Below are 25,129 nucleotides of genomic sequence, written 5' to 3'. Positions count from 1 at the left end.
ACAGCCCAGTGAGGCTGACAGTGAGCCTCTTGCTGCCTGTGTTAACCAATGATTACCTCTCTGCCCCCCTGTCAGCTCTCCTCTGGAAGGCAGGAGGCCTGAGCACCTTTCAAGGGAAGGACAGGAAGGTCAGTGGCTGACAAGAGGAGGTGGGTTAGGAAAATGGTTCTCTTCAGATTCTCAGCCAAATACTTCCATAAAAACTGTCAGGTGTAATGGCACGTGCCTGTAACCCCAACACTTTGGGAAGCTGAGGCAGGAGGATCACAAATTTAAGCCCAGCCTAGACAATTTATGGAGACCTTATCTTGCAATTTAAAAAGGGATGTAGCTCAGTGTAAAGGCCCTGGGTTCAAGCCGAAGTGGGGGAGCTGCAGAGTATGCCTGAAGTCACTGGCATTCTTCAGGCCCCTGCAGCAGGGGAGATAAACTAAGGATGCCATACGCATTCCCAGCACCACTGGGAATCATCACTGTAAAGATCTGTTTCATTGCTGAGCCAGATGGGAAGGGATCTGCCTGAAAGGCATAAGACATGCTGACCAAGCCCTGGCAGTGTGCTTGCTACAAACTTTCCTCTTCAACAGAGGGGAGGGACAAACGCCAACACAGGGAAGGCTGGATTCAAACCCAGTTAAAATCAATACTAAAGAGCTGGGATTTAGCTCAGCGGCATAAGCACCTGCCTTGCAAGGAGACAGTTGTGAGTTCGATTCCTGGTACCGATAAAAAGGAAAAACACACACAAAAAAAAATCAATACTAAAGGCACATAGACCCAAGCACCTATTCTCCATGGTTTTACCAGTGGCTCCATGTCATGGTAAGCAGAGAGGAGAGTAAGAGGTGGCAATTCCCCTATTTTTTTCTTCCCAAGAATGTGGCAGCTAGGGTGGATGTAAGCCCTTGGGGTTATCATCTGAATCAGACATCTCCAGGAAGCCCCTTTCTTCCCTGGAACAAACAGAGCAGGCTTTTTCTGGGTTAATACCTTTTTTTATTAGGATTTGGGTTCCAAATAAGGGAGAAAGCAGTGGCAAGAGGGGCTTCTTTCGGTAGGGAGTTGGTACGGTAACACCAAGCTTGGCTGGCTGGACCACTGCCAGAGGCCAAATGGGAACCCAAGACAGGAAGGAGTCTGAGGAAGGGGACTGGGGCCAGCCTCTGGGAGTACAGGGGTTAGCGGATAGTATATCGAACATAGGGGACTTCGACGTCCTCACCGCTTTCATCGTTGCAGCATAGCTCAAGCACCAATGCCCGCACATGGCGGCCCAGCTTTCGTTTAGACACACGGCTTACAATCTCTGTCATCCTGGAGATAGAGGGTAGGGCAGAGGCTGAAAGATGTAAAAAGCAAGAAAGGGAGGTAGCAGGGACAAAAAAGGTGAAGGACAGTGACAGGAGTGGGAAAGCTGCAATGTGAACCCCACCCTCTCCCTTATTTACACAGGACCTCTTTCCCCATGCCCTGCAACAACTCACGGCTGATCCAACCGTTCCTTGAGCTTAGCAGCTGGCATGAAAAAGGAGTACAGCATGGACACACCCTGGGACAGCATGGTGATCTCTAGTTTGTGCTCTGTCTACAGAGGAGGGAAGGAGAACAACAGGGTTACAAGGTAGACAAGACCTACCATTCCCCCGGTAGGATTAAAGTGAGTAAAGGGCTTTACCTTAAAATAGTCAATGAACTGTTTGAGGGTCATCTCCTCCCCGTTAGGCTGCAGCCCCTGCACCTCAAATCGATCCCACAACGTCCATTCTTGGTCATAGTACTGTGGTAGGAGGAGCCAACCCCAGTCATGCAAACATAGTAAGTTTTATCCAAAACCCTCTCATGCCCCTGTATCACCCTGAGTAAGCACACAAGCCCTCTGATGTCTCACAAGACTCTACAACACTAAAACCTTAGTTACAACTCCTACTCCACATCCTCTCACCCACTCTGCTTTACTGGCCTTTTATTGCTCCAACAGCCAGGCATATTTCTACCTCAGTACTCCTGCAAGGACTGGCCCCAAAGCCTGTACCAAGACCTACACAGCTCACCCCCTCACCCCTCCACATATGAGTTCACACATCTGTTTTTCAGCAAGGCTTTCCTGGTCAACCTATAGAGTCCTAAGGCCTTGGCTGGGAATGTAGTTCAGTTGAAGAAGATGTGCCTACTATGCTCAAGCTGCTGGCTTCTATGCCGGCCCTGGCACCAAATCAAATCCTAAAACCATCCCCTCAACCCCTTCTAATCTCAATTCCTCCTTAAAACTACTTTCTGAAAGATTCCAAAATTATTTATCATTTATGTAACCTGTTTGACAAATACAACTTTAGCACCTAGAAAACTACCTGCACCCAGTAGGTGCTCAATGTTATGGTCTGTGTCTGTGTGTCCCCTCAAAGCCTCACAAAGGCATGGGGGTAGGCTTCTAGAATTTGTGATTGATTCCTGGTCCAACACTGGCATTATATGTGTGTATGCTACACCCACCCTAGGGTGAGGGGCCTACATACAACATAAAGAACAGAGTTCTTGCTGGTTTTAGGTGCATGCAGATTACAAGAGTTCTGAGGTTAAAAAGGCTTCCACCCAGATTACAGGAGGAGGCCTGGGAGCCCAGGCAGTGTGTCCCTTAAAGGGCAGTGTGGGAAGCTGTGAGGGTGAAGTCAAATGTACAGTGGAGACCCAAGGTTTAGAGAAGCCAGGAAAGTGCATCATCTGAGAATACCTGCAAGCAGTAAGCAAAGTGGGCCCAAGAGAGAAGCCATAGGAGCTACAACCACTAGAAGTGCCGTAAGGGCGGGGCCATGCAAGCCCTTTGGAGCTGACAACTTGCCATAGCTTGCTTTGGATATTCCACATGGAACTACAGGACTTAATATTTGCCCTGCTGGATTTTAGGCTTGCTTTGGTCCGCATTCATTGTATCCCTGTTTGTACCTTTTAGAATGGTAATGTTTACCTTGTACCATTGTATGTTGGAAGTGTTTAACTTTCTTTTCATTTATACAGGGGCTCACAGCTAAGAGTTTGCTTTACATATCAGAGTAGATTTTAGACTTTTCAATAATGCTGAAACAGACTTTGGAAACTCTTAGAGATGGACTACATGTTTTTTGCATAAAGATGTGCATGAATCTTTGGGAATACCAGGTGTGAAATGTTATGGTTTGTGTCTGGGTATCCCCCAAAGCCTCATGGAGGCATAGGAGCAGGCTTCTAGAATTTGTGATTGATTCATGGACATTATGGGGTGAGTGCTACCCCCATCCTAGGGTGGGTGGCCTACATACAATATAAGGGACAGAAAAAGTCTTCTCTCTACGTTCCTCCTTTTTTGCTCTTATTGTTTTGCTGTCTTCCACTGCCATGAACTATTGCCCTTTGCCATGAGCCATCCTGCCTCGGAGCTAGCAGATTTTGGACTGAAACCTCCACAAACTGTGAGGTAAATAAACCTTTCTTTCACTTTGGGTGTCAGGTACTTTGTCTCTGCAACAAGAGAAAAGTAACCAAGACACTCAATAAATGAATGAATTAGTAGATGAACCAAGTACAACACTCAGCATAGCAACAATTTCACAATAGCTGCAATTATCATGTAGTTATTAATAATCCCCCAAGGGGAGATGTGGTGCTATGTGCCTGTAATCCTAGCACTTTTGGGAGACTGAGGCAGGAGGATCTCAACTTTAAGGCGAACCTGAGCAACTTAGCAACCTAGCAAGACTGTTTCCAAATAAGGGAAGAATGGTGGGGGGTGGGGCTGAGAATGTAGCTCAGGGTAAAGGTTCTGGGTCTAGCACTACCCACCCACAGAAATCAATACTTCCCAGCACATAACTCAAGTAACTCATCTTTTCTGATGACTGCCAGAAGCAGAGAAACACAGCAGTGCTCAGTACACTCTTGAATGATGTGATTAATATATAAATGAACAAGTATTGAAAAGAAATACGACAGAAACCCTCACCTGGTGATAGTGTATGACACAGCTGGCTCCACAGACACCCACCCTACTTCCAAACCCAGCTCCTGATGTAGGCCCCTACCTGGTGCCGTGGTGCTGCCAGGGGTTCAGAAAAGCCAAAGAATGGTAGGGCCAAGTTGAGGAACCCATTCTTGTAGGAGTCAAGTTTTCGGTGGCCCTGCACTACCTTGTACAGCTCCAGACACACCAGGCCAACCACAGCGGCTGTAGTTGTGGCAATGGCTGGAATAATCTTCCCTGCAATCAGCTTGCTCTGTGAGACAAGAAAAAACCAAGGAAAGTGTCAGTTAAGTTGCAAAAGGCTTAGGGTCTATGAAGAGGATGGGCTGGGTTATGTTGGCCAATGTCTATAACCACAGTACTTGGGAGGCTGAGGCAGGAGGATCACTGCAAGTTCAAGGATAGCCTGGGCTACAAAGTGAGTTCAAGGCCAGCCTGAACTACAAAGCAAAACCCTGTCTTGAAAAGACAGAAAAAAAGGAATGAATGTGGAGAATTCAAGCCTGGAAGGAGGTACAACTCTCAGGCCTATATTCTACTTACCTTGTGCCGGTCTGCAGGGGGAATGTCATAGTTTTCTGCCCGGAGGTTGGATGCAGCCACAATGAAATCCATATGGAAGTTGCTGTCATCATCCTGTTATGAGTAGGAGAGGGGATCAGATTGAGAAAAGCCTTCCTGGCCTCTGGAGATATAAGTGTCCTCTACTGCGGTTACCTGTTGGACTCTCTCAGATCACAAAGGGAGAGCTGGGAATACCTATCCATTCAGGGAACTGTGGAAGGCCCACAGTCTCATTCCCACAGACACCTGGGGCTAGGTCCAGATCCCCGAGACCCATTTTCTCCATTCCTACATGGACTGCTCAACCCCTGGGGAGGGCCCCTCTCAGAAACCTTCTCAAAGTCAATGGGGTACATCTTGAATCCAGGCAGCTTGTCAGGGCTAGGGAGTGTTGCCTTGAGCTCCTCTAGACGGCTGTCATCTGAACAAAGAAAAGGATACCATCAGCCCTTTACATCCAGACTAAGGTGGGGCAAAAAATAATCAGGAGGACACAGGATTTGGGGAGACATTGTGGGAGAGCAGAAAAGTAAAGCAATACAGCAAAGTGCAAACCTGAAAGATAAAGAGTGAGAAGCAGAGGAAAAGATCAGGAGAAAGTACAGCAGGAGACAGAATGGAAGAGGTATAGCTAGAGAATAGTACAGAGGGCAGTAGAGAGACAGCAGAGAGGACATTAGATGAGAGAAAGGATAAAAAAGATAGACAGGGAAGATGAGAGGAAATACATAGATGTGGCAGTAGAGGAAAGACCTGGAGGGGGAGGGAAGATAGGAGAAAGGGGTTCTATATGTATCTCTATGTACATACAGAGATATATATACATACACATATACATATATACATACATAGGCAGGTGGGAGAGAATGTATAAAAAAGATGGACTGAGCTGGTTGTGGTGCCTCACTCGTATAATCCCAGCACTTGGAAGGCTGAGGCAGAAGGATCATTGTGAGTTTAAGACCAGCCTGGGCTACAAAGCAAGCTCAAAGCCAGCCTGAACTGCATAGAGACCCCTCTCAAAAAGACAAAAAAACAAAAAGAAAAAGATGGACTATATAGAGGAGATTAAGGCAAATGTGGAAGGAAGGCTAGAAGAATACACAAAGAACAGGAAGGGGAAGCTATTTTGGAAGGAAGACAGGGAGTTACAGATACAGGACAGATATACACAAGGGAAGGCAGGTGTATAAATGTGTGGACAAGGGACCAGTATGGAGGGCAATGCTGGAGTGAAGATGCAGAGATACAAGTTGGGTAGGGGAGTATAAATGGGGAGATGAGGATCTTGAAGGACACAATGGGCAGGTATCAATGGAAAGAGACCACTCCTAGAGATCACAGCCCCTAGACAAATAAGTCAAGAAGAAACATAGAAAACCAAACCCAGCCAAATACACAGCGCAAGACGAACAAAAGCTTGTTTTCCTGAGGACCAGAGTGGGAAGGAGGTAGGAGGAAGACAATTTGTCCCAACTGACACTCTTTCTGTTGCAGAGGAAGGGGAGTTCAAAGGAAGGCATGGGTCACCTCAGGCCTGGGGTCACAAAGCCAGGGGCAGAGAATCGGTGGGGAGGCCGGATGAGGCCGGGGTAACTCCTGGCCAACTGGCCAAATGCCCTTACCAACAGAGGCATTGGCGCTCTGCAGCTCCTGGTCAGAAACATGGATCTTGACACCAGACTTGGGGGTGAACTCGGGGACCTGCACAGACTGCAGGAGTGTGGCTACAGCAACTCGGTCCTGAGAGCCTGTCAGCCCATAGGTCTGGGCAAACAGGTTGGCAGCAGCCATGACATAGTCCAGATGCAAGGGCTGGGTAAAGCAGGACAGGGTGAGTATCAGCCCTTAAGCGGGGAGCCACCGCCTCCTCCCCACCCACTCACCCTCCACATGACCCCCAGAGTCCCCAGGGAAGAGACTTACATTGGTGACATCAAAGGTGAGTGGGTGTGGACACCGTTTGGGCCCAGACCAGAATGGAGCTCCTGAGCTTGTGAGCTAAGTAAGAGACAGTGAAAGAGAACTTTGAGAATGTAAGACTCTCTGACAATCCTGACTTGTTACCTTGCCCCTTAGATGTGCCCTGGCTCACTATACCTGGCTAGGCAACCAAAGGGCACTGGGGTTGATCACCAAAGACCTATACTGTAGGGTCCTGTAGATGGAAGTTCCAAAGCCAGGATGAACCAGAGACTTGGTTAAGGAAACAACTTACCAATTCCAGGGCACTTGCTCTGTACAAGACAGAAGGTCATTTAACAGATTCTTATGGACTAACTTAAAAAATATCAATTAATTCTCATGAAACCTCATGAAAGAGATTACCATTGCTCTTAGTTAACAGCTGAGGAAACTGGTGAAAAGAGAAATGATATGCCCAAATTCAAAGACAGCTGGGATTTGAACACATTCCTGTGCTTTTTTCCTGTGCTTTTAACTCTAGAATCTCTCACCTGAAGACTCGATAGCCCTGAGGAGGAGATGCATATGACTCAATCCACATCACAATAAGGAGAACAGAAACCATCTCTTGTGCCAGAGACTAGGGATTAGAACGTACATGACTGGCTTAAATAATCCTCTGAGATTCCCATATCTCAGGGCACTGGCCAGGCCTGGCCTAGAAACTGGGAGGAGCCAAACAGAAAGCCCTTGGTGGGCTGTGTTGCAGGGAAATACTCGCAGCCAAATGGACCCAGCAATGTGCAGTACCTGGTCAGGAGGGAAGTTATGCAGCAGCTGCCGGATGTTGTTGGAGTACTGGGTGTGCCAATGGTGGCAAGCCCAGGTCACGCAGTCGGCCCAGGTCTGTGGTCTCTGCAGCACCAGGCTGCGCTGAACAGCCTCCAGCACTTCCAATGGCTGGGTACCTGCCAGCCGCAAAGTTCGCTCCACAAACTTTGGGTCTCTGTCAAGAGGTGGAGTGGACAGAACAGCAGGATTATACAGAGGCACCAAGAGGAGGCTCCAGGGAAATCCTATCTCTTCCACAGAATACTATTCCTGACCCCCAAAAGTATGAGGCCCAAGCATCCCAATCGATTCCTTTGCAAAGCATGCCTGGAGTTGAGGGTGACCGTGTCAGAGGGAAGACAGTACTACTATGGCTGGTGGACAAGGATGAGGGTGAGAGGGCGAGTTACTCACGTGAGGTACTGGTTGACGTTTTCTGCTGGCTGTTTGAAGAGACCTTCAAACTCATCTCGAGCCCACTACAGACAGAGTTAAGTAGATTACATGGAGTGATGGTCAACAAAATGGGCTTCTGCCATCATGACAAAGCCCATGTGTAAATAAAGCAAGCAAGAGCACACAGCTGCTCTGGCAAAGTAGAACCCTCCAGCCTTCCCCATTCTCCCCAGCACCTAAATTTAAAAAACCAATGAACTTGATCTGGGCAGTGATTACACCACTATTATGAATAAAAAATTTAGCAAGATGTATCTTACTCTATGTATGTTATGCCTTGATAAAATTGAAATATTATCAGTTAAGTGTATTTTATAAACAAATTTAAAAAGCAAAAAATATTAGAGTAAAGCCAAAAACATGCTGAGCAGGGTAGCACATGCCTATAATCCCAACATTTGGGAGGATGAGGTGGGAGGAAATATTTGAGTTTGGGACCAACCTAGGCTACAAAGTGAATTCAAGGCCAGCCTGAACTGCATAGCAAAACCCTGTCTCAAAAAACAAACAAACAAAAACAGTACCTATCTAGGCTCTAGGGACTTGGCAGAAAAGGAAACAGAAGCCCTATCCTCTGAGAATTCCCAGACAGTAACTACAGTCATTAGCAAAGTGTTTTGGAGAACCCACATTAGAAACAGGTTCTAATTCCACTTCTGCAACATATTTCCCAGTTTTATTGACTTTAGACACAGTAAACCTTTACTTCTGTATCCTTCCCTCTGAAATAGATACTTTAACAGCAATGCCTAGCCCACAGGGCCTGCTAGGAAGTAACAAACTATGTGCAGATGCACATTTTGCACTGCTGGAGATCAAAGCCAAGCACTTAGGCATGCTAGCACACACTCTGCCACTAAGTTGCAATTCTAGCCCCCTAGAATATATTTAAAGGTTATTTAAAATGGTGCCATGGAGAGCTGGAGATATAGCTCAGCTGGCACAGCACCTGCCTGGCAAGAACTAGGCTGTGATTTCAATATCCGGTACCAAAAGGAAAAAAAAATCTGTTGCTTAAAATTAACAAGAATAATTTGTCAAACAGTGCTGGCCATGTAGTAAGTGCTATGGATTTTACAACAGACCTGTAAAGTACTGTGGATGCTATTGCCATCCTCATTTTACAGAGGAGGGACATGAGGTGCAATCCCCTTACACACGGCCTAGTGAGGCTGTGAGGGGGTGCCCCAACATAAACACAGCCACTTTGAAAGCATAGCGTTGGAATGGAAAGTGACAGAACTAGTCTTCTCCCAGCTAGCATACCCCCCAACTAACTACTCCAAATGGTTACAATGTTTATCTTTACAGCTTGGGCAAGGGATATAATGGCTCAGTGGCATAGTGCCTGTCTGGCAAGCACAAGGTCATAAATTTGATTCCTGGTACCAAAAAAAAAAATCTTCTTTAGGTCTCCCCAGTTTACTTTGTAAGATTTCAGGTAGATGACTACGAGCACTGTTGCACATGTGTATGCACCAGACATACAGAATTATCCTGAAAAACCAGCTGTTAAAACTGATTTTAAGGGGCTGGGGATTTAGCTCAGCGGCATAAGCACCTGTCTTGCAAGCAGGTAGTCGTAAGTTCGATCCCTGGTACCGATGAAAAGGAAAAAAACAAAAAAAAACAAAAAAAAACAAAAAAAAAAAAAAAAAAAAGAAAAGAAAAAAAAAACTGATTTTAAGCAACAGCTGGGGAAACATGAGTATTTACTAAGTATTAGAAACAAGTAACCAGGATAGATGGTGAGCAGTGACTATTAATTTTGTTCAGCATGAAAATGGTGTTCTGGTTAGATATCAGGTCTCAACTGGGCTTGATTTCCCTACACACACACACATCTGGGAATGTCTGGAGACATTTTAAATTGTTAGAGTAGCGGGGCTGGGGATTTAGCTCAGCGGCATAAGCACCTGCCTTGCAAGCAGGCGGTCGTGAGTTCGATCCCTGGTACCGATAAAAATGAAAAAGACAAAAAAAAAAAAAAAAAAAAGAAATTGTTAGAGTAGCAAGGGGGCATTATTGACATCCCATGAGTAGAAGCCAGCCATGCTGGGAAACATCCTACAGTGCACAGGACAGCATCCTCAGGGCAAAGAAACACCCAGCCCCAAATGCCAACAGTGTTGAGGTTAATATTACTTTGCAGAGATAGACAGAAACAGTAGGAGGTAAAATGTTATCATACCACAACACACTCTAGCACAAAAAACAAAAACTCTCAGGGCCGGGGATTTAGCTCAGTGGCATAAGCTCCTGCCTTGCAAGTGTGTGGTCATGAGTTTGATCCCTGGTACCGATAAAAAAAAAAAAATCTCTCAATCTAAGAAGAAAATGTGGTAAAACATTAACAATTGTTAAAGCTAGTCAAAAAGTGGTATTTGAGTATTCACTATAGTATTCTTAATACTTGTCTGTGTGTTGGAAACTTTAGAACAGATGTTAAAAAAAATGAGTCACTCCAGAAAACTAGGCTGCCAGGTGGGAACCGGGGGAAGGGGAGATTAGAGAAAAATGCAGTCCCATAAGTAGGTTTGCAACACCTAAAGGCTGAGGGCCTGGCAGACTGCTCCCCACTCCCCACCCCCGCACTCACCTGAAGGGTGTGCTCAATGGCATTGGGAAAGTTTTTCAGGGTACAGATGGGGATGGACTTCTCTGGTGGATCCTGGCTGGAGCTGTAGGACTCTGTCAGGAAGGGGATCACCACCTGTACATTGCCCTTGGTGCCCAGTGTGCCCGACTCCAGCAGCGGCTTCCGGTAGTAAACACAGCGTCGATCCATGTACATGCCTGAAGTAGGGGATGGTGACATGAGAAGAAGAAAAGGAACATCAGAAGACAGGAAGACCAGCAGCCCTCATACACACAACAGGAAGACCAGCAGCCCTCATATACACATAACTTTGCCCCTGATCTCCTCATCCGCCTCCAAACTTACGGGCATCTACATTGTCCAGGGCATTGGTCACGCCATCTAGGTTTTGGAAAAAATCATCATCGTAGATGCGCTCTGTGTCAGGACCCACACGGTTCTGGTGGCTTGTCACCCGGATGTGCGGATTCATCTGGCGCACAGCTGCAGTAGCTGTGTCAGACTTTAACTTCTACGGAGGTGGATCAGTGCAGTCCAGGGTAGGGATGGGGAAAGAGAGCTCAGTTATTGGTGCATTCACCAACAAACATCTAGAGAGCTGTCCACCTGAGGATTTATTTAATGCTGAGGAACTAGGCTCTAAATTTAGGAGGCTTTTTGATTTTGTAGGAGACTGTGTCAATGCCACATGGCTGGGACTGTGGCAGAAGTTCAATGAAAAGGGAAATAGAGAACAAGTATCACCTGGAGACGGTGGGCTTTAATTTTAGTATTTTGTTTTGTGTTTTTTTTCCCTATCCAACACTTATTGCTTTTTCAGGTAATAGCACCTAGGTTTGGATTTCCCCAACTACAATCAGATGCTGGCACATAAGACAAAAAGGAACTTTTCAAGTTTGGTCACAGCACCTCCTCTTACCAGAATCCACCTCTGGATCCTATGACCACTTTGGTTAAACTGAGGTGGCACCAATCACCTCTACCACAGAACTACATGGGCCTGGAGCATTCCTCCCCTTTAGAAGAGGGCACTTTTGACCCTCTTTCCCCCAGGGCTTCATGGAAAACGAAGCTTTCCTTAACCACCATAATCAAAGCTATAAACCAAACTCTCTAGCATACCCAGCTTCCTTTATCTTGCTTGTTGTAGCCTTTGCAGAGAGCTCAACACTAGTATCAACTGTTTCACTTACAGTTGTTACATTTTCTCAATTGCTTACCATCTGCTCTCCCACTAGAATCTTTGTTTCATTCTCCAATGTTTCTCACTGCCCTAAAGATACTATCTGGTGAGGAAATGAATCAAGGAAAAGGGCCAAATAAAAGTGACACTGTCCTCTACAGAAGGCTTCCCAGATAGAACTCTGTATAAATAAGTTTTGATCTGTGTAAAGTGACCCTGGGTGACTAGACTACAATCTTTAGAAAGGCCTGACTCCTAGCCTGACCTTTGGCTGGAGTCTGGGATTTTGGATTTCAGGAAGATTCCTGCCATTCCCTACCTGGTAACAAAGGTTCACTACGCCTAAACTGTCCATGCAACACTGTAGTTTATGCTAAATACTTTCTTTCCTTCTGGGAAGCCAGAACTTGGACTGATAACCAGCCAAGTCTCTTAACCAGCTTCTCCTGCTGATGTAATAGCAAGCATTGTTATGATATATTGCTATAATATGTAAGTGGGGAAATTAAGAATGTGCTGTGCACTTCTGCTGAGAAAGCACTATTAGAAACTTGCAGCTGACTTTTACCCCATGAGCCTTTTCCCTTTGCACAAAAATTGTACTTTGTGTCCTTTCTCTGTAATAAAAAAGCCACACATATGACTATTTGCTCAGTTCTGGAAGTTCTAATGAATTGCTAAGCTTGTGAATGGTTTCCAGATCCCCTAACACACTGTCCAAGCAGCACTGACAAGGGGTCAAGAAAAAAAAAGTTGAAAACTCATAGATTCAATGCAAGAGTATTCAATAAATGTTTGTTGCATGAATGAGAGAAACTAAGGAAGAGAAGGACCAAAGAAAAGACAGACAAAGGAGCAACATTAGAAAAAAATGGGAATATGAAAAAGACGGGGAAAGTAAGCAGACAAGATTCATCTCCTATCCTTATCCAACTCACCGTAACATCCCAGGGCCTGAAGAGAAACTGCCGGTTCAGATTTGATTTCTCAATGGTGTCCATGTCTGTGACAATAATTTCTCCGCCTTCACCACAGCCCAGTCCAATCATGGCAAAGTTCTTGAGCAGCTCACAGCCAATGGCCCCTGCACCCACCTAAGAAGCAGCCAAGAGAGACATTATCAGGGAGCGGTCAGGGTAACATAGGTTGGTGCAAAGCCACCTACCACTCCTCACACCTGGAGCCAGCAAGAAAGGGGGAAAGGGAAAGGGTCTAGTGCCATGACTGCAGGTCCTAGGGCTTTAAAGAATGACCCACAATCATCTGAAGAAGGCATCAGAGGGGGGTCACAGGGGACTGCACTAGTCCTTACTTCTGGATAATAAAATGGCCAAGGGGATGTGATATAGGTCCAAAAACACTCCCTCACAATGCAGAAGAGGCAGTCAGAGGCTGGGGAGGTGAACAAAAGCAGATGTCCAATAGGCTCACTCACCAGGAAGTACTTCTGCTTGCCCAGCTTCTCTTGCAGATCTGAGCCAAACACAGCCACCTGCCCATCATAACGGTTCTGACGCTGAGAAATGGGAAGAAAAGAGGGTTAGAGAGGGGCTTCCCCAGAACTTGCCCCCAGGGCTGCCTTCCCAGGCTTCACTCACTTACCGGGAGGCACTTCTCCTCCGTGAGGGCCTCTTTGTCCTCTGGAAGACATTCAAGGGCATCAAAATATAGCCATTGCATGACAGGCATGAACTTCCCAGAGCAGGCCTGATGAGAGGGTAGACACGACAAGATAGTCAGTGGTTAATCAGGGCCTGATGTAGGCAGATAAACAGCAAGTTAAGAGTCAGAGAAGCTCTGGGCCCACCTCTACCCAAGCTGACCTTCATGACTTCCTGAGCAGCCAGGCCCCCAATAAATGCATTTATGGGTGCCAGATCCCCAGCAGCCACATAGGCTAGGTTCCGGATGAGGTCCTCATCTAGGCTGTCCTGCTGCACTGCTGGCAATGCTTTTGCATTCACAGCCTGTGCGAGGGCCACCAGTTTGGTCGCATCTTCCTAGTAAGTCAGAAGAAATAGAGAGGCAACATCAGGCTACTCTGGAGGAAGGGAGGGTGGACAGGCAGAGGCATGGTGGGTACCAAGGAACCCTGCCCTGCTAAGCTTGCCCACCAACCTACCTCATTTCGGGGCCGAGGAGGCCGGTTGTGCTGAGCACAAAACTGGTGGAGGGCCTGGAAGCCAATGTGTAGCTGCGCAGGGCGAGAATACTTGGCGAAGTCTGTCATAACAAACTCTGGCTCTGCCAGTGAGGCTGGCAAGGATTTCTGAGGGGCGGCAAGGCATCAGAACCAGAAGAAAGAAATGGAGAGCTCCAAAATGTCTACAACCCCTGCTGCAGCCCACTACCCCCACTCCCACACTCACAAAGCTAATCTTCTTAGGTACTTTGACCTGACTGACGATGCCTCCACGGATGTAGTCGGAGAAATTGGAGGTGTCACAGATGCTAAAGGTATAAGGACCTACGGTGGATGAGAAGCTTGTCAGTATACCCACCCTCCCTAAAATCCACAACACCTACAAAATCTAAGGATAAAAATATCCCCGAACCAGCTCAGCCCTAAGAGCCACCTCTTCTTCTAGACATCAGAAACCAACTCCTCTCTGCTCCACAGCTAGCTCAAACCCCAGGAGACGCTATGTCTCTGGCTCCAAGTCTACACTGGAAGACCTTTGCTCTTATCCAAATCACCTCAGACACAAGTGGCTCACTCCTCTGATCTCTCTGCCCAAATCCCAGAGGGATTTTCCCCCTTGGCATGGCTACCAGGGGCTCATTCTCCCAGGAGAACCTCCAACACAATTCAGCTCCTCTTCCCTCTGCCCACTTGCTCTGGTGGGACCCCGGGAGATTCTGCCTCTGGTTCACTTCCAACACTCAGAATATGTCTACTCCTACTCTAAACTCAGCAATAGGTCTCCTCCCTTCAAACCACTAGCCAACTCTCTTCTGGTGCCCCAATGGCAAGAGCTCACCTAGCACTTTGATCTCTATGGGCTGATTTCCGTTGAGCTCATTCATGCCCTGTACTTCGGAAAAGGACACAAAGTCACCACTCTCAAACCCATGTCGGGCCTCATCCAAGCAGGTAACCACGCCGGGGTTGTCCTGGTTAAAGAAAAGTGAGCCTCAGAAGTAGGTTCAGAGAACCAGAAGGAGACAGGGAGGATTGCCACTGCCCATCTGCATGCCTAGACCCCTGAGGCTGGTCTCACCTTGGTGACCATAGAAACCATAGCACTGAGTGGCTGCTCCCCATTGGAATCTGTGAGAACCATTTCCTCTCCAAAGTCACAGAAAAGCTGCCTGTAGAAGGAGACAACAGGACTGATGCCCAAGGCCCACACATGCTGGTCTCATGTGTCCTTCTAGGGGCAGTGGACACAGCTTAGCACATTAGTACATCACTATGCTCAGCCACACAAGCATGAGCACACAGAATCCAAAACTGGGGTGAACTGAGAAAAGATAAGGGCAGTGACAGAGGCAGCACTTACCCAAATAAGCCTCGAGTATCTGCCACCACCAGCTTGATGCCATGTATGTGACAGAACTCTCCCACTCGAAGCTGGTCCTCCAGGGGAGTGTTGGTGAGGACCACTACCTGTGGAAAAAAGCAGCAGAGGCTCAGGTCACAGGCCAGGCACTGAAGAAAAGGCCTTTCTGGGCCAGCCCTCTTTTATGGCAACCTGCAATGGGTTCCACCTGGCAAAGGTGGAAGTTAATGAAGTTTCCAGACCATGTCAGGAAAGCTAAAGAGGTAGCCAGATGCAGTTTCCAGAGAATAGCTGACTCACCTATTGGATAAACACCCACTGCTGCCTGCCCGCAGCCCTACCATACCCAGCGAGACATGTTCAGGAAGTAGGACTCTGTCTCCAGCCAAAGTCTGAGCTCACTCTTACCACACCCACCTGCTCCTGGTTAAGACAATGCCTACTCAGCAGGTCTTTGCAATTCTGCTCTTGGCCTGAATGCCCATCTCTGTCCACCAGGGTGAGCTCCTATTGCTGCATCAGGATATAGTTGTGGTACCTTGGCCCTAGGGGATCCTTAGAGCAGAATCTCAGCTCCCATGGCCCTTTTTTTAAGCTAAAATTTTTAACGAGCAAAACTCATAGAGCCTTTACTGTGTGTCAACTGCTACTCTATACATTTAACCTTCACACCGAAGTCAGTCCTACTGCTATGTCCAGTTTGCAAACTGGAAAACTAAGGCACAGGATTTAAGTGTCCTGCCTGAAGTCACATTAGAAGAGCTGGTAGCTCTCAGCAAGGCAGGACAAACCAGCTCACGTATGCTGCCCTGCTAGTACGCATACATCTTTCTCTGCAAAGGCAGGGCCCAGCTCTCACCCTGCCTGCATCCTCTAGGTGCCCCAGAATGATCCCTGGTAACCAAGCCAGCTGGCTCATTACTGAACAGACAGAGAAAGCTCAGAGAGAACTGGTGGGAGGCTGGGTGGTACCCCAAGTACCTGGAAGCCACTAAGAAAGTCCTCAATGAGGGGCCCAGTGTAGGCAGTGACAGGCACATAGCTGTTGAGCTCAGCAAGGCGGGGCTGGGTCACCTCGGCCCTGTTTTTACCAATGTCTTCCTCCCGTAGGTAGAACTGCAAGGAAGGGAAGCAGTAAGAAAGCAGTGAATTGGCTGTGGCACAGAGAGGGGTGGGTGCCTCAGCAGGGACAAGGGGCAAGGAAGAGGTACCTGGGAGGAAAGGTCAGCCCACTGGGCAGTGCCCTGGTCATGTAGGGTGACAGCCTTGACCCCACCAAGGATGATGTTCTTAGCAATCTCTACGCCCAGGCCCCGCAGGCCTGAGACCAGGACACTGGATGTCTGGAGTCGCTTCATTGCCTCATGGCCCAACACATACCTGCCAAATTAAGAGGCACTGTGGATCTGGATCTGGCCCATCCAACCTCATCCAATGCTACCCTCCCAGGGGCCCCTCCCAGCCTAGCCAGGCATCTGCCCCACTTACAGCTGCCGGGAGTAAAGGCCCTCATCTATGTCTGCTTCACTGCCGTTCTTCGCCATTCCCTAGGGATAGAAGGCCAGAATAGGTTCAGGACACAGGGCATGGACAAATGCATGGGTGCAATAACAAACACTGCCACCCACCAACATGCTAATCTAGGACCAAGACACTCACGTTGGTTGGCACTGAGGGCACTTCGGACAATTCGGACTGGGCAGAGGAGCAGTTAGAACCCGGCTTTGGATCAGGCCCGGACACGCGACGTTTCTTGGACAGCGGCGAGCTGGACATCTAGAGAAAAAGCGGCTGGAAGTTAAGCCTAGGGCATATGAGAATGATTTTCTGCCTCTTAATGTGACTGTGGGGTAAGGAAGACTAAAGCATTAACAACCACATTTTATAAGACAGACTGGCACGGAGAGACAGAACTGACTTGCCCAGGGTTACACCACTGTTAGAGCTAAGACTTGAACTCAGGTGGTATGGCTTGCAAATTCATGCTGTTGTCTACTAAGCTATTTGCCTCTCCCCAGCCCAGGGTAAGGCAGGGACTGCAATCTTACGGGGGTGAAAGGCAAGACACAACTGTACCTGTGGGGAGGTAAGAGAAGGGACATAGATTCGGGACACGCTTTGTTACTAACTGTACTGTCACTCCTCAACAGGCATAACTTAACCCCTATGGGGCTCTGTTCATCTGGGAAATAGGGTTGATGGTCCAGTTTACCTTCCTTACAGAGTTGCTGAGACAAGAAAGAGACCTGGCCGGAAGGAAGAGAGTAACACCAAGCAGCCAGTTTCCTCATTCTCCTCCCACTTAATAATCCCAGGAACAAGAGGGCAGGTAGAGTGCGGGGCAGAAGGGAGATAAGGCTTGGACATCCCCTGAGGTGGCATGATCACAGAAGATGCTTTGCTGAGAACCCTGTCCCAGTGGGTCTCGGAGGAATTTTACAAAGCTCAGCCCTCTCACCCCTAGCTTTGGAAGAGGAACTCAAGCCTAGACAAATACAAAAGGCTTCTCGGAGAGAGAAAACCTACTTTCCAAGTCTCATCTGCACTAGAGTCCCTTAAACAGTGGATTGAAGGATCAATACACTTCCTGGGAGCCCTGCCTGTGCCAGATGCCAAATTGAGCACGTTGAGCCATGTCTGTCCTCAGGGCATACCTGTGAGGATTGGACTACTATATGTAATGCCCCCCAGCTCACACAGAAGGGGAAACATTCATTCAGGGATGTTTGGTGACAAAGGTTTCCACAGACAGAGGCTGAATCAGGACCAGACCAGGATAAGAACTACTGACTAAGGCCTAAGCTACGTCCCAGTGTTAAGTTTCATCCCTTCTATGGCACTAACCCCACAAGCCAGGTTTAGCATCCTCACTAAACAAATGAGAAATCCTGAGCTCATAGGGTCAAGTGACCTGCTGAGGGTCACACATTAGGTCCCAGAGATAGAACAATACAGCTTGCTGAGGCAGTGAACTCTGGCGAGGGAGGGTGGGAATTGGATCCAAATGCTGGAGAACTACGGGTCCAGGGCACTTCCTCTCACCTCCAAGGCTGCTCAGTGCTAGGAGCTTTGGCTTACAACCTAATTTTCTATTTACACAACCCCTCCTATACTGAGCATTTCCTAATACTCAGTCACATCATATATATTGCAGGTGTATATAAGATTCCATGTTGGCACCTGTTACACTCCAGCACTAATCACAGTGACAAGAGCTCCCTGCCATTTACTCAGAGCTTACTGCCTTATCAATCACAGGGTAAAGGGCTTTGTCCAATCCTAATGATGCCAATGAACTACATAACCCCATGCCGACATCAAATGAAAAACAAAGGCCCAGATATCCCCACTTACTTACCCAAAGTCACACAGCATCAGTTTGCCAAATCTTTCTGTGTGAGTAGAGTTAGGAACCAGCTCTGGTCTCAGCCAAGAGGGCTAAGGAATTAACGGGAAAGGGGAAGCACGAGGCTGGCTGGGGCCCCACAGGCTGCCAGGTAAACTGCTGAGATGCTAAGAACCAACCTGTAATTGGTGAGCTAGGAGGGAGACAAATGTAATTCCCATTTTCCATTTTCTGGCTTTGTTACCCAGTGTAGGGATATTTCCTGAGCCCCATTTTCTCCAAAAGCTGGGACAAAAGGAACTGTCTTTAAGGGATCACTAGGATGATTAGAGCAGTTAAGGTTTGTGGTGGGAACTCAGGGACCTACGGAGGTAAGCCCCTCCCTGCGTACTTGCAAAGCCTTCTATTATGTAGTTATTTCCTTGCCTTTTCATTGGTTATTTCTTTGGGATACATCCTCTTCTCATTCCTAAATCAGAAATAATCCAGGGTTACAGAACTCTTTACTATCCAGACTTTTCACCATTGGACCCTAGTGATGGCAGCAAGAATCTACACAGGCTTGAAATGCCCACTCAGAAGTAGATTTTGACTGCCAATATTTGAAGTAACTCTGTCTAAATGTAAAAAGGTGTCTGGGACAGACACTTAAAAACCCTGGACAGGAGCTAAGTACCCCTCACCCCTAAGAGGAGGAAAAAAACCTATACTTTTTTCCTCAACTCATGATTAGGTCTCTATTAGAACATGGATTCTGTGAAATGGTTAGCAAAGCTGAATTGGGGCTCAGAATATTCCAAAACTTACCTGGGATCTCCAAACCGATGACTGTGAAGCCTGAGCATGCTCCACTGGCAAAACCAGAGATGGATAAGGGAGGAGTCCTGGCATAGGTTTGAGAGGGGGCAGGCACAAAGCCAAGTGATAAGGACAGAAAAGTCAGAGCACACAGAACGGATGTTGGGGCATGGTAAGGATCTTGGGAGGGGTTAACTCAGAAGTCCTGAGGCATGTTATATCGGGGACTCATGCAGGGACCCAAGATGCTCTGAGGGAGACAGGAAGGATATTATCAGCCCCAGTGGGTAGGGAACCAGGCCTGGGTGTCAGTAAAGACTCAAATCTTCATGTTTGGAAAAGGATTTTTTGTGGGGGAAGCCCTCAGAGGTTGTGAAGAGACAGACCAGTTACTGGGAGAAGCTGCATAGAACCTCAGGATGCTGCAGGAAGATGTTGTGGTCTAGGGAGAGAAGTACAGTCCATCAGGAAGATGCTGGGACCTGGAGGTGGGGTTTCTCTGGGGAAAAATGCTGATGGCAGAAAAAAATATCTTTCACCAAAAGTCACAGGGATTCACAGGAGGAGAGGTATCTGTGACATTGATGTTAGGGAGGAGTCCAAGAATCGGGAAAGGTAGCTGCTTGAGACTGGGAGAAATCCCTAAGGACAGATTTCTAATGGAAGATAAAGTTCTATGAATTTCTGACAAGGCATGCTAGGTACCACAGCTGCTTTAATGGAGTGGAAGGGGAAAATGAGTCCAGATTGTTCAAGGCTTAAAAAGGTTAGTAAGCAAACAATGGCTGGGTCTCCAAGTAGATGGGTTTCCCTAACCAATTATGTTTGACCCCACAAAAGCTCTGAGTAGATGCTGAGGTTTTCTACTTTGATGGAGGACAAGTTGGGCCAGCTGAGAGGAGGACAGCTGACAATGAAACTAGGGTTCTGGTTCTGAGGCTGATAACAGAAGCTGGAGACTATTAAAGGATCTGAGAGCAGATTCTGAGGCATGATGTGAAATTAAAAGACCCGTGAAAAGAGAACCAACCTAAAACCCTGCTTATTTCTGAAGGCAGAGGTGGGGCTTAAGGTGGGGCTGGGAGGTATCTGGAAGCGGAGAGTAGAAGCCAACAGGGTTCACCACAGTAGATACTGGCAGGGGATAGTCAGCGGAGGATTACGTGTCCAAACAGCTCCTCCCTGGCGTCTGGTCCCCTGGGAGGTTCTAAGGGAAGATACTGCAGGTTAAAGATGTCTGATGAGAAAGATGCTGAGGCCTGTGGAGTACTGTCACAACACTGGGAGCATGAAAAAGGGAAAATGCCCTAAAAGATGGGAGCATAAAAAAAGGCAAATGTCCGAAAAGAAAGGGGCATCATTAAATGCTGATTGTAGAAACTGAAGGAGTCCCTCCCTAATGGCAGGTGCAGACAGGGTCTCTGATGGAGGATGCTAGGTCCAGGGCGGGGCTGTGAGACCTGAAGTGGGAAGAGGTCTCGGATGAGAAGGGCAGTACCAAATAGCTTTGCACAGCGTCTAATCCCCATGGCAGCTCTGAGGACAGACAGTGTTGGGACAAAATGCTAAAGAAATGAAGGCAACATAAACCCTTTCTGAGGTCAGGCTCTACTGGTAAGATACTGAAGAGCTAGGAGGCATCCCATGGGAGATTGTAGCATAGATCTTTAATAGCATACAATGGTAAGGGGCTTTCACCAGCAATGCTATTTCCAGTGCCTTTATGGAAGACTAGGGCGAGTCTGATCTGAGATGCAAGATTCGGGATGATCCAAGATGCTGAGCCTGTCTCCATAGCAGATCTACGGATCTGGCTCCAAGGTCAGTTCGGAGCCTAAGGGAATGGAAGAATCCCAGACTGCAAATATCGGCCCCGCCCCAGGATCTAGCCCCCCTCCCTCTGCTGAACTCTGATGCCAGAATCACTGCAGATTGCCCACATCTCAGCCCCATAAAGTGCAAGGCCAGATGCTTCCAATGCCTCCCGAAACCCCTGCCCTGGATCAGGTGCAGCTAAAAGCTATTCATTACCAATGCCGGTTCCCCGGGTCGCGCCGCCGCCAACTCCTCAAGGAGCCAAAGCCAAGCCCGGTCGCCGCCACCCTCCTCCTCCTCCTCCCCGCCGCCTGGGTCACCTAGGAACACCGCCTTCTCCTCCCCCGGCGGTAGTGGTATGGTCTTCCCACAACCTCCGTCCCTCCAGCCGCCGATACAAGATGGCGGCGGCCGAGCCCAAGGCCGGAACAAAACATTAGGTCCCACCCCCAAGAACCCGGATGCTAGGGACCACGCCCACCTACAAACACGTAAAAAATTACCTCCTACTTGACTTATTTGGCTAGAAGGGGACCGGCTCCACCTGGTGGCTACTATGGCTGTAGGTACGCAAGAAAACAGGTAAAACGAGGCCACACCCCATGAAATATGAATAAAGAATGAATTGTTGCAGTCAGGCTGTTATGGAAACTAAAAAAGGACCTCAAGGCCAAACTCACTGATCATGAATTATGAATGAAGCTGGATAGTTGGTTGACTAACACTAGGCAACCAGAAAGCAGATGTTAAAACATGGCAACCACACCCCACTACTCATGAATAATCAATGATCTTGCAGCAGTCCGGAAGCCAAGCAGACCAAAGTTACATCTCATTTGTGAATAATGCATGAGACTGGTGGGGTGGAACAAAAGGGACAAGCCCGCCTACTGCTGCACCTAATACTCTGCAAGCAAGGAAATGGGGCTACTGCTGGAAAATCGCACTCCCCTGGCTTCTGAATAATGAATGATGCCACTGCAGTAGCTCAACCTGGAAACTCAAAGAGGTCAAGAAAGATCCCACCCAGCTCATGAATTATTCATGAGGTTGAGCAGCCAGAGTCACCCAAGACAGCTCCACCCAGCAAACAGGAATTACTGCACTGTGGTCAGGGCAACGTGGTTCTGCCTTCCCTGAGTAATAAAGTATGATCCATTGAGCCACAGGGAAAACCCAAGGGGGGGCGTAGGCCCCTCCCCCACCCCACTGAGTGCTTACGCACTAGGGCTCCCTTAGTCCAATCAAATACTCACTATATCCCTTCTGCAGGAACCTCAGTTTCCACCACTGTAAAAATGAGAACAGTAATAGAACTCATCCACCTCATAGACAAAATGCGTTATTACAAAAATCAAAGAATATGAATCATGATATGTGCCCCAAAAGAGTGCTGTCACAAGGCACTGTTACATTTTTAAAATATGTATGTAACATGTTAACGTCGTGTTTACATTAATATAAAATTAGTTATAGGTGAGGATGTAACTAGTCACCAAACAAACCTTGCACTTTGGAAACTGTTTCCCCATCTAAAAATCAGAACAGTTACAGTAACACGTTATGATGCACCTGGGTTCCCTACCCCCACCTCCGCTGGTACTGGGGATTGAATCCAGAACTCTTGCAATGAGCTACATTCCTAGCCCTTTTTAAATTTTTTACTTTGAGACAGGATCTCTGCCTGGCTTTTTTTTTTTTCCCCTCAAGTCTTTGTATTGCCCAGCTTGGTATTCTGGCCTCAGGAGATCCTTCTACCTCAGTTTCCCAAGTAGTCTGGACTACAGTCACACCATCATGCCAAAGGGCATTGTGGTATTTGCTTTGGACTACAAGACTCTGAACTAGACTGGGTTTGAATCCTTGCTTTGCAATTCACTAACTGTATGAACTTAGGCAATTTACTTACACTTCCTGTGTCCCAGTTTGCTTATCTATAAAGCGGGATAATAACCTACCTCCTAGGATTGTTGGGAAGATAAAATGGCTAATAAAGTGGCTAGATGAAGGCAAGCTAATCTTATTTGCATGTACCTTCTTCGAGTTCAGAGATTTGCCATAGAACACACAACTGGCAAGGACAGAAGGGATATGAGTCCAGAGCCTCAGCTGATAGTCTGGGGCTACTGGACTATTAAAGAATGAACAATGCAGGAGACCTCATCCCTTTGCTAGAAGCAGGACTTAAATCCTAGAACCGGTAAGAGAAGGACTACCGCGAACCAAGCAGAGAAAAAGGTAAACGTCACGCCCCTCATAAATTATGCAAGAGCCTCTAGAAAAGCCTCAGAAAACTCAGGGGGCTACTCACCTTGACTGATTACGGTATGAATAATCAATAAACTCTTGTTTACGAAGCAGGCCTCGGAACACCCCTTCTGCACGCCTCTTTGGCACACATTTGTCTCGTGAGAAATTCCCAGACCTATGGCTCCAGGGGGCCAGGTGCAAAAGAGGCAAAAATCTGCTCCCCACCTCCTCATGAATAACACATAACGCCGGGGCCAACTGAGGCCCGGCGGCTCTATGTCCGCTCAGGAAGAGCTCGGCGGACCGTTTCTTTCGCAGCTTGAGTGGAGGAGCTCTGGGCCGCGACGTGCCCAGTCTCGCAGCCCTGGGTGTTATATGCGCGGAGACCTCATTTGTAGAACGCGAGGTCACAAAGGCCATCGCACCGGAATCGCCACAATGCCACGTCGGTCCCAAATGTGCCCACTGTCACCAGGTCCCGCGGTGAAACAAGCCCTCCTCAACTCCCGCCTTGACTGTTATTAACCCAAACTTCTCTCCCCTTGGGCAATAGCCCAGGTTCTGCTCACCGGACATGGTATTCATATACAGACTCTAAGAGGCTCCCCCAACCTTTCCGCAAGTCTTACCTCAAGAGATTACCCCCAAAACAGACTCCCAAATCCTACCCTGTGCCCAAATGCCGCCTATGAAGAGTCTGCTCAAAAGAGCACGCACACCCTAAACACTACCCCGGGGCCCAGAGCCTCCAAATACGCCCATTAGGGGATCCCTAAAGTTGGGATAAGGGGAGCGCTCTTCTCCAAATGCTGTCCAGAGAATTGGGGCAAGGTGTTCCAGCTCACCCCCTGTGCCGGGCGGAAGCCTCGCCTTCCTGCTGGAGATGAGCCGAAGCCACAGGGGAACGGAAGAGCAAACCACCTCGATCTTGCAAGAAGGACTAGAGTTTGCGCGGAGCTCAGAAGCGCGGGGCCTTAGAGGGCCCCCAGTCTGGGACGTACCATAGATGCTTGGTTATAGGGGAGTTTGCCCTTGCTTCTGAGCCACTGGCGCCTATTTCATACCTAGATACCCCTACAAGTTGTGGTGCATCCCAAATGCGTGAGGCATGCTGGGGGAGGTAGTTCTGTCTGGGCAGTGCTTGGTGCACGTGGTGGGCATCAGCACCCTGAATATGGAAAAATTAAGCCTGCCCTGAGGATTTCCGGGAGCCGTGCTCTATGGAGGTGGAAACAGGGAACAGAACATGTTGATGCCTCCAGATGAAAAGGCACACCCATCTTACAGATGGAGAGACTGAGGCTCACGTGACCAGAGGAGTTCTTTCGTTGGTCCTTTATGGATCTCAGGTGTTGGGTCAGGTGCTAGGAATTCTTCCTTGCGTTCTTGGAACTAATATTCTACCCTGAGCCAGACCATAAAACATAACAAGTAAAATTCAGTTTCACATACAAATATGTACTATAATAGATACCTTGCGATTATAGTACATAATCGTTTTTTGTTTTTTGAGACACTGTCTCAAATGGTTAGCGCAGGCTGGTCTCAAAGTCACATGATCTACCTCAACCTTTTGGTGTATGCTGACCTCAGCCTCCAACTCCAGAGTAGCTGGAACCACAGGCACACAGCACACACTGGTTTCTTCTTTTTTTTCCCCCTTTCTTTCTCTCTTTCATTCTGTTTTCTAGTGCTGCTAATCAAATAAAGACCTGGGGTATGCTACGCAAGTGTTCTACCTACATTCTCATTGTTTCATGAGAATGATACATATATGATACATAGTAAAATATGTACATGATAGCTAGTGTCAATATGTAAATACATTGTATCTAATAAGTGTCATAGATATAATACATACATTATGTGGGAATATAGATATATATTG

General features: G+C 47.7%; 1 protein-coding gene across 6 annotated transcripts; it reads right to left on the bottom strand.

Annotated features, from left to right (window-relative positions):
• Positions 1 to 973: 973 nt before the first annotated feature.
• On the bottom strand, positions 974 to 24,276 carry Uba1 (ubiquitin like modifier activating enzyme 1). 6 transcript variants are annotated; one of them, XM_005000234.3, is made up of 27 exons: positions 21,208 to 21,370; positions 18,391 to 18,470; positions 16,692 to 16,808; positions 16,521 to 16,579; positions 16,244 to 16,412; positions 16,014 to 16,148; positions 15,033 to 15,139; positions 14,751 to 14,841; positions 14,511 to 14,643; positions 13,899 to 13,996; positions 13,652 to 13,798; positions 13,353 to 13,529; positions 13,132 to 13,236; positions 12,965 to 13,045; positions 12,468 to 12,623; positions 10,692 to 10,857; positions 10,347 to 10,543; positions 7,706 to 7,770; positions 7,271 to 7,466; positions 6,482 to 6,556; positions 6,181 to 6,370; positions 4,888 to 4,976; positions 4,535 to 4,627; positions 4,053 to 4,244; positions 1,676 to 1,777; positions 1,485 to 1,585; positions 974 to 1,314 (listed from the first exon to the last, which is right to left on the bottom strand). In XM_005000234.3, exons 3-27 carry the CDS (start codon positions 16,806 to 16,808, stop codon positions 1,179 to 1,181), a joined length of 3,177 nt encoding a protein of 1,058 aa, XP_005000291.1. In that variant the 5' UTR covers positions 18,391 to 18,470; positions 21,208 to 21,370; the 3' UTR covers positions 974 to 1,178. The 6 variants fall into 6 exon arrangements, with proteins under 6 accessions (XP_005000291.1, XP_012999744.1, XP_063101849.1 ...); XM_013144290.3 differs by having other exon boundaries at positions 21,312 to 21,369; XM_063245779.1 differs by having other exon boundaries at positions 18,391 to 18,424; positions 21,208 to 21,233.
• Positions 24,277 to 25,129: the final 853 nt, after the last annotated feature.

Source organism: Cavia porcellus, unplaced genomic scaffold (assembly GCF_034190915.1).
Source record: "Cavia porcellus strain 051 isolate PalLab524CR breed Dunkin Hartley unplaced genomic scaffold, mCavPor4.1 scaffold_3, whole genome shotgun sequence".
NCBI classification, from domain to species: Eukaryota; Metazoa; Chordata; class Mammalia; order Rodentia; family Caviidae; genus Cavia; species Cavia porcellus.
This window is presented reverse-complemented; position numbering and strand designations above follow the sequence as displayed.

Excerpts from the sequence above, each read along its gene's own strand:
- Uba1 (XM_003462545.5), bottom strand. The coding sequence starts at position 16,808 with ATGTCCAGCTCGCCGCTGTCCAAGAAACGTCGCGTGTCCGGGCCTGAT. Across the intron at positions 16,580-16,691 it reads TGCCCTCAGTGCCAACCAAC|GGAATGGCGAAGAACGGCAG; the intron begins GTGAGTGTCTTG and ends TTCTATCCCTAG. Across the intron at positions 16,413-16,520 it reads GGCCTTTACTCCCGGCAGCT|GTATGTGTTGGGCCATGAGG; the intron begins GTAAGTGGGGCA and ends TTAATTTGGCAG.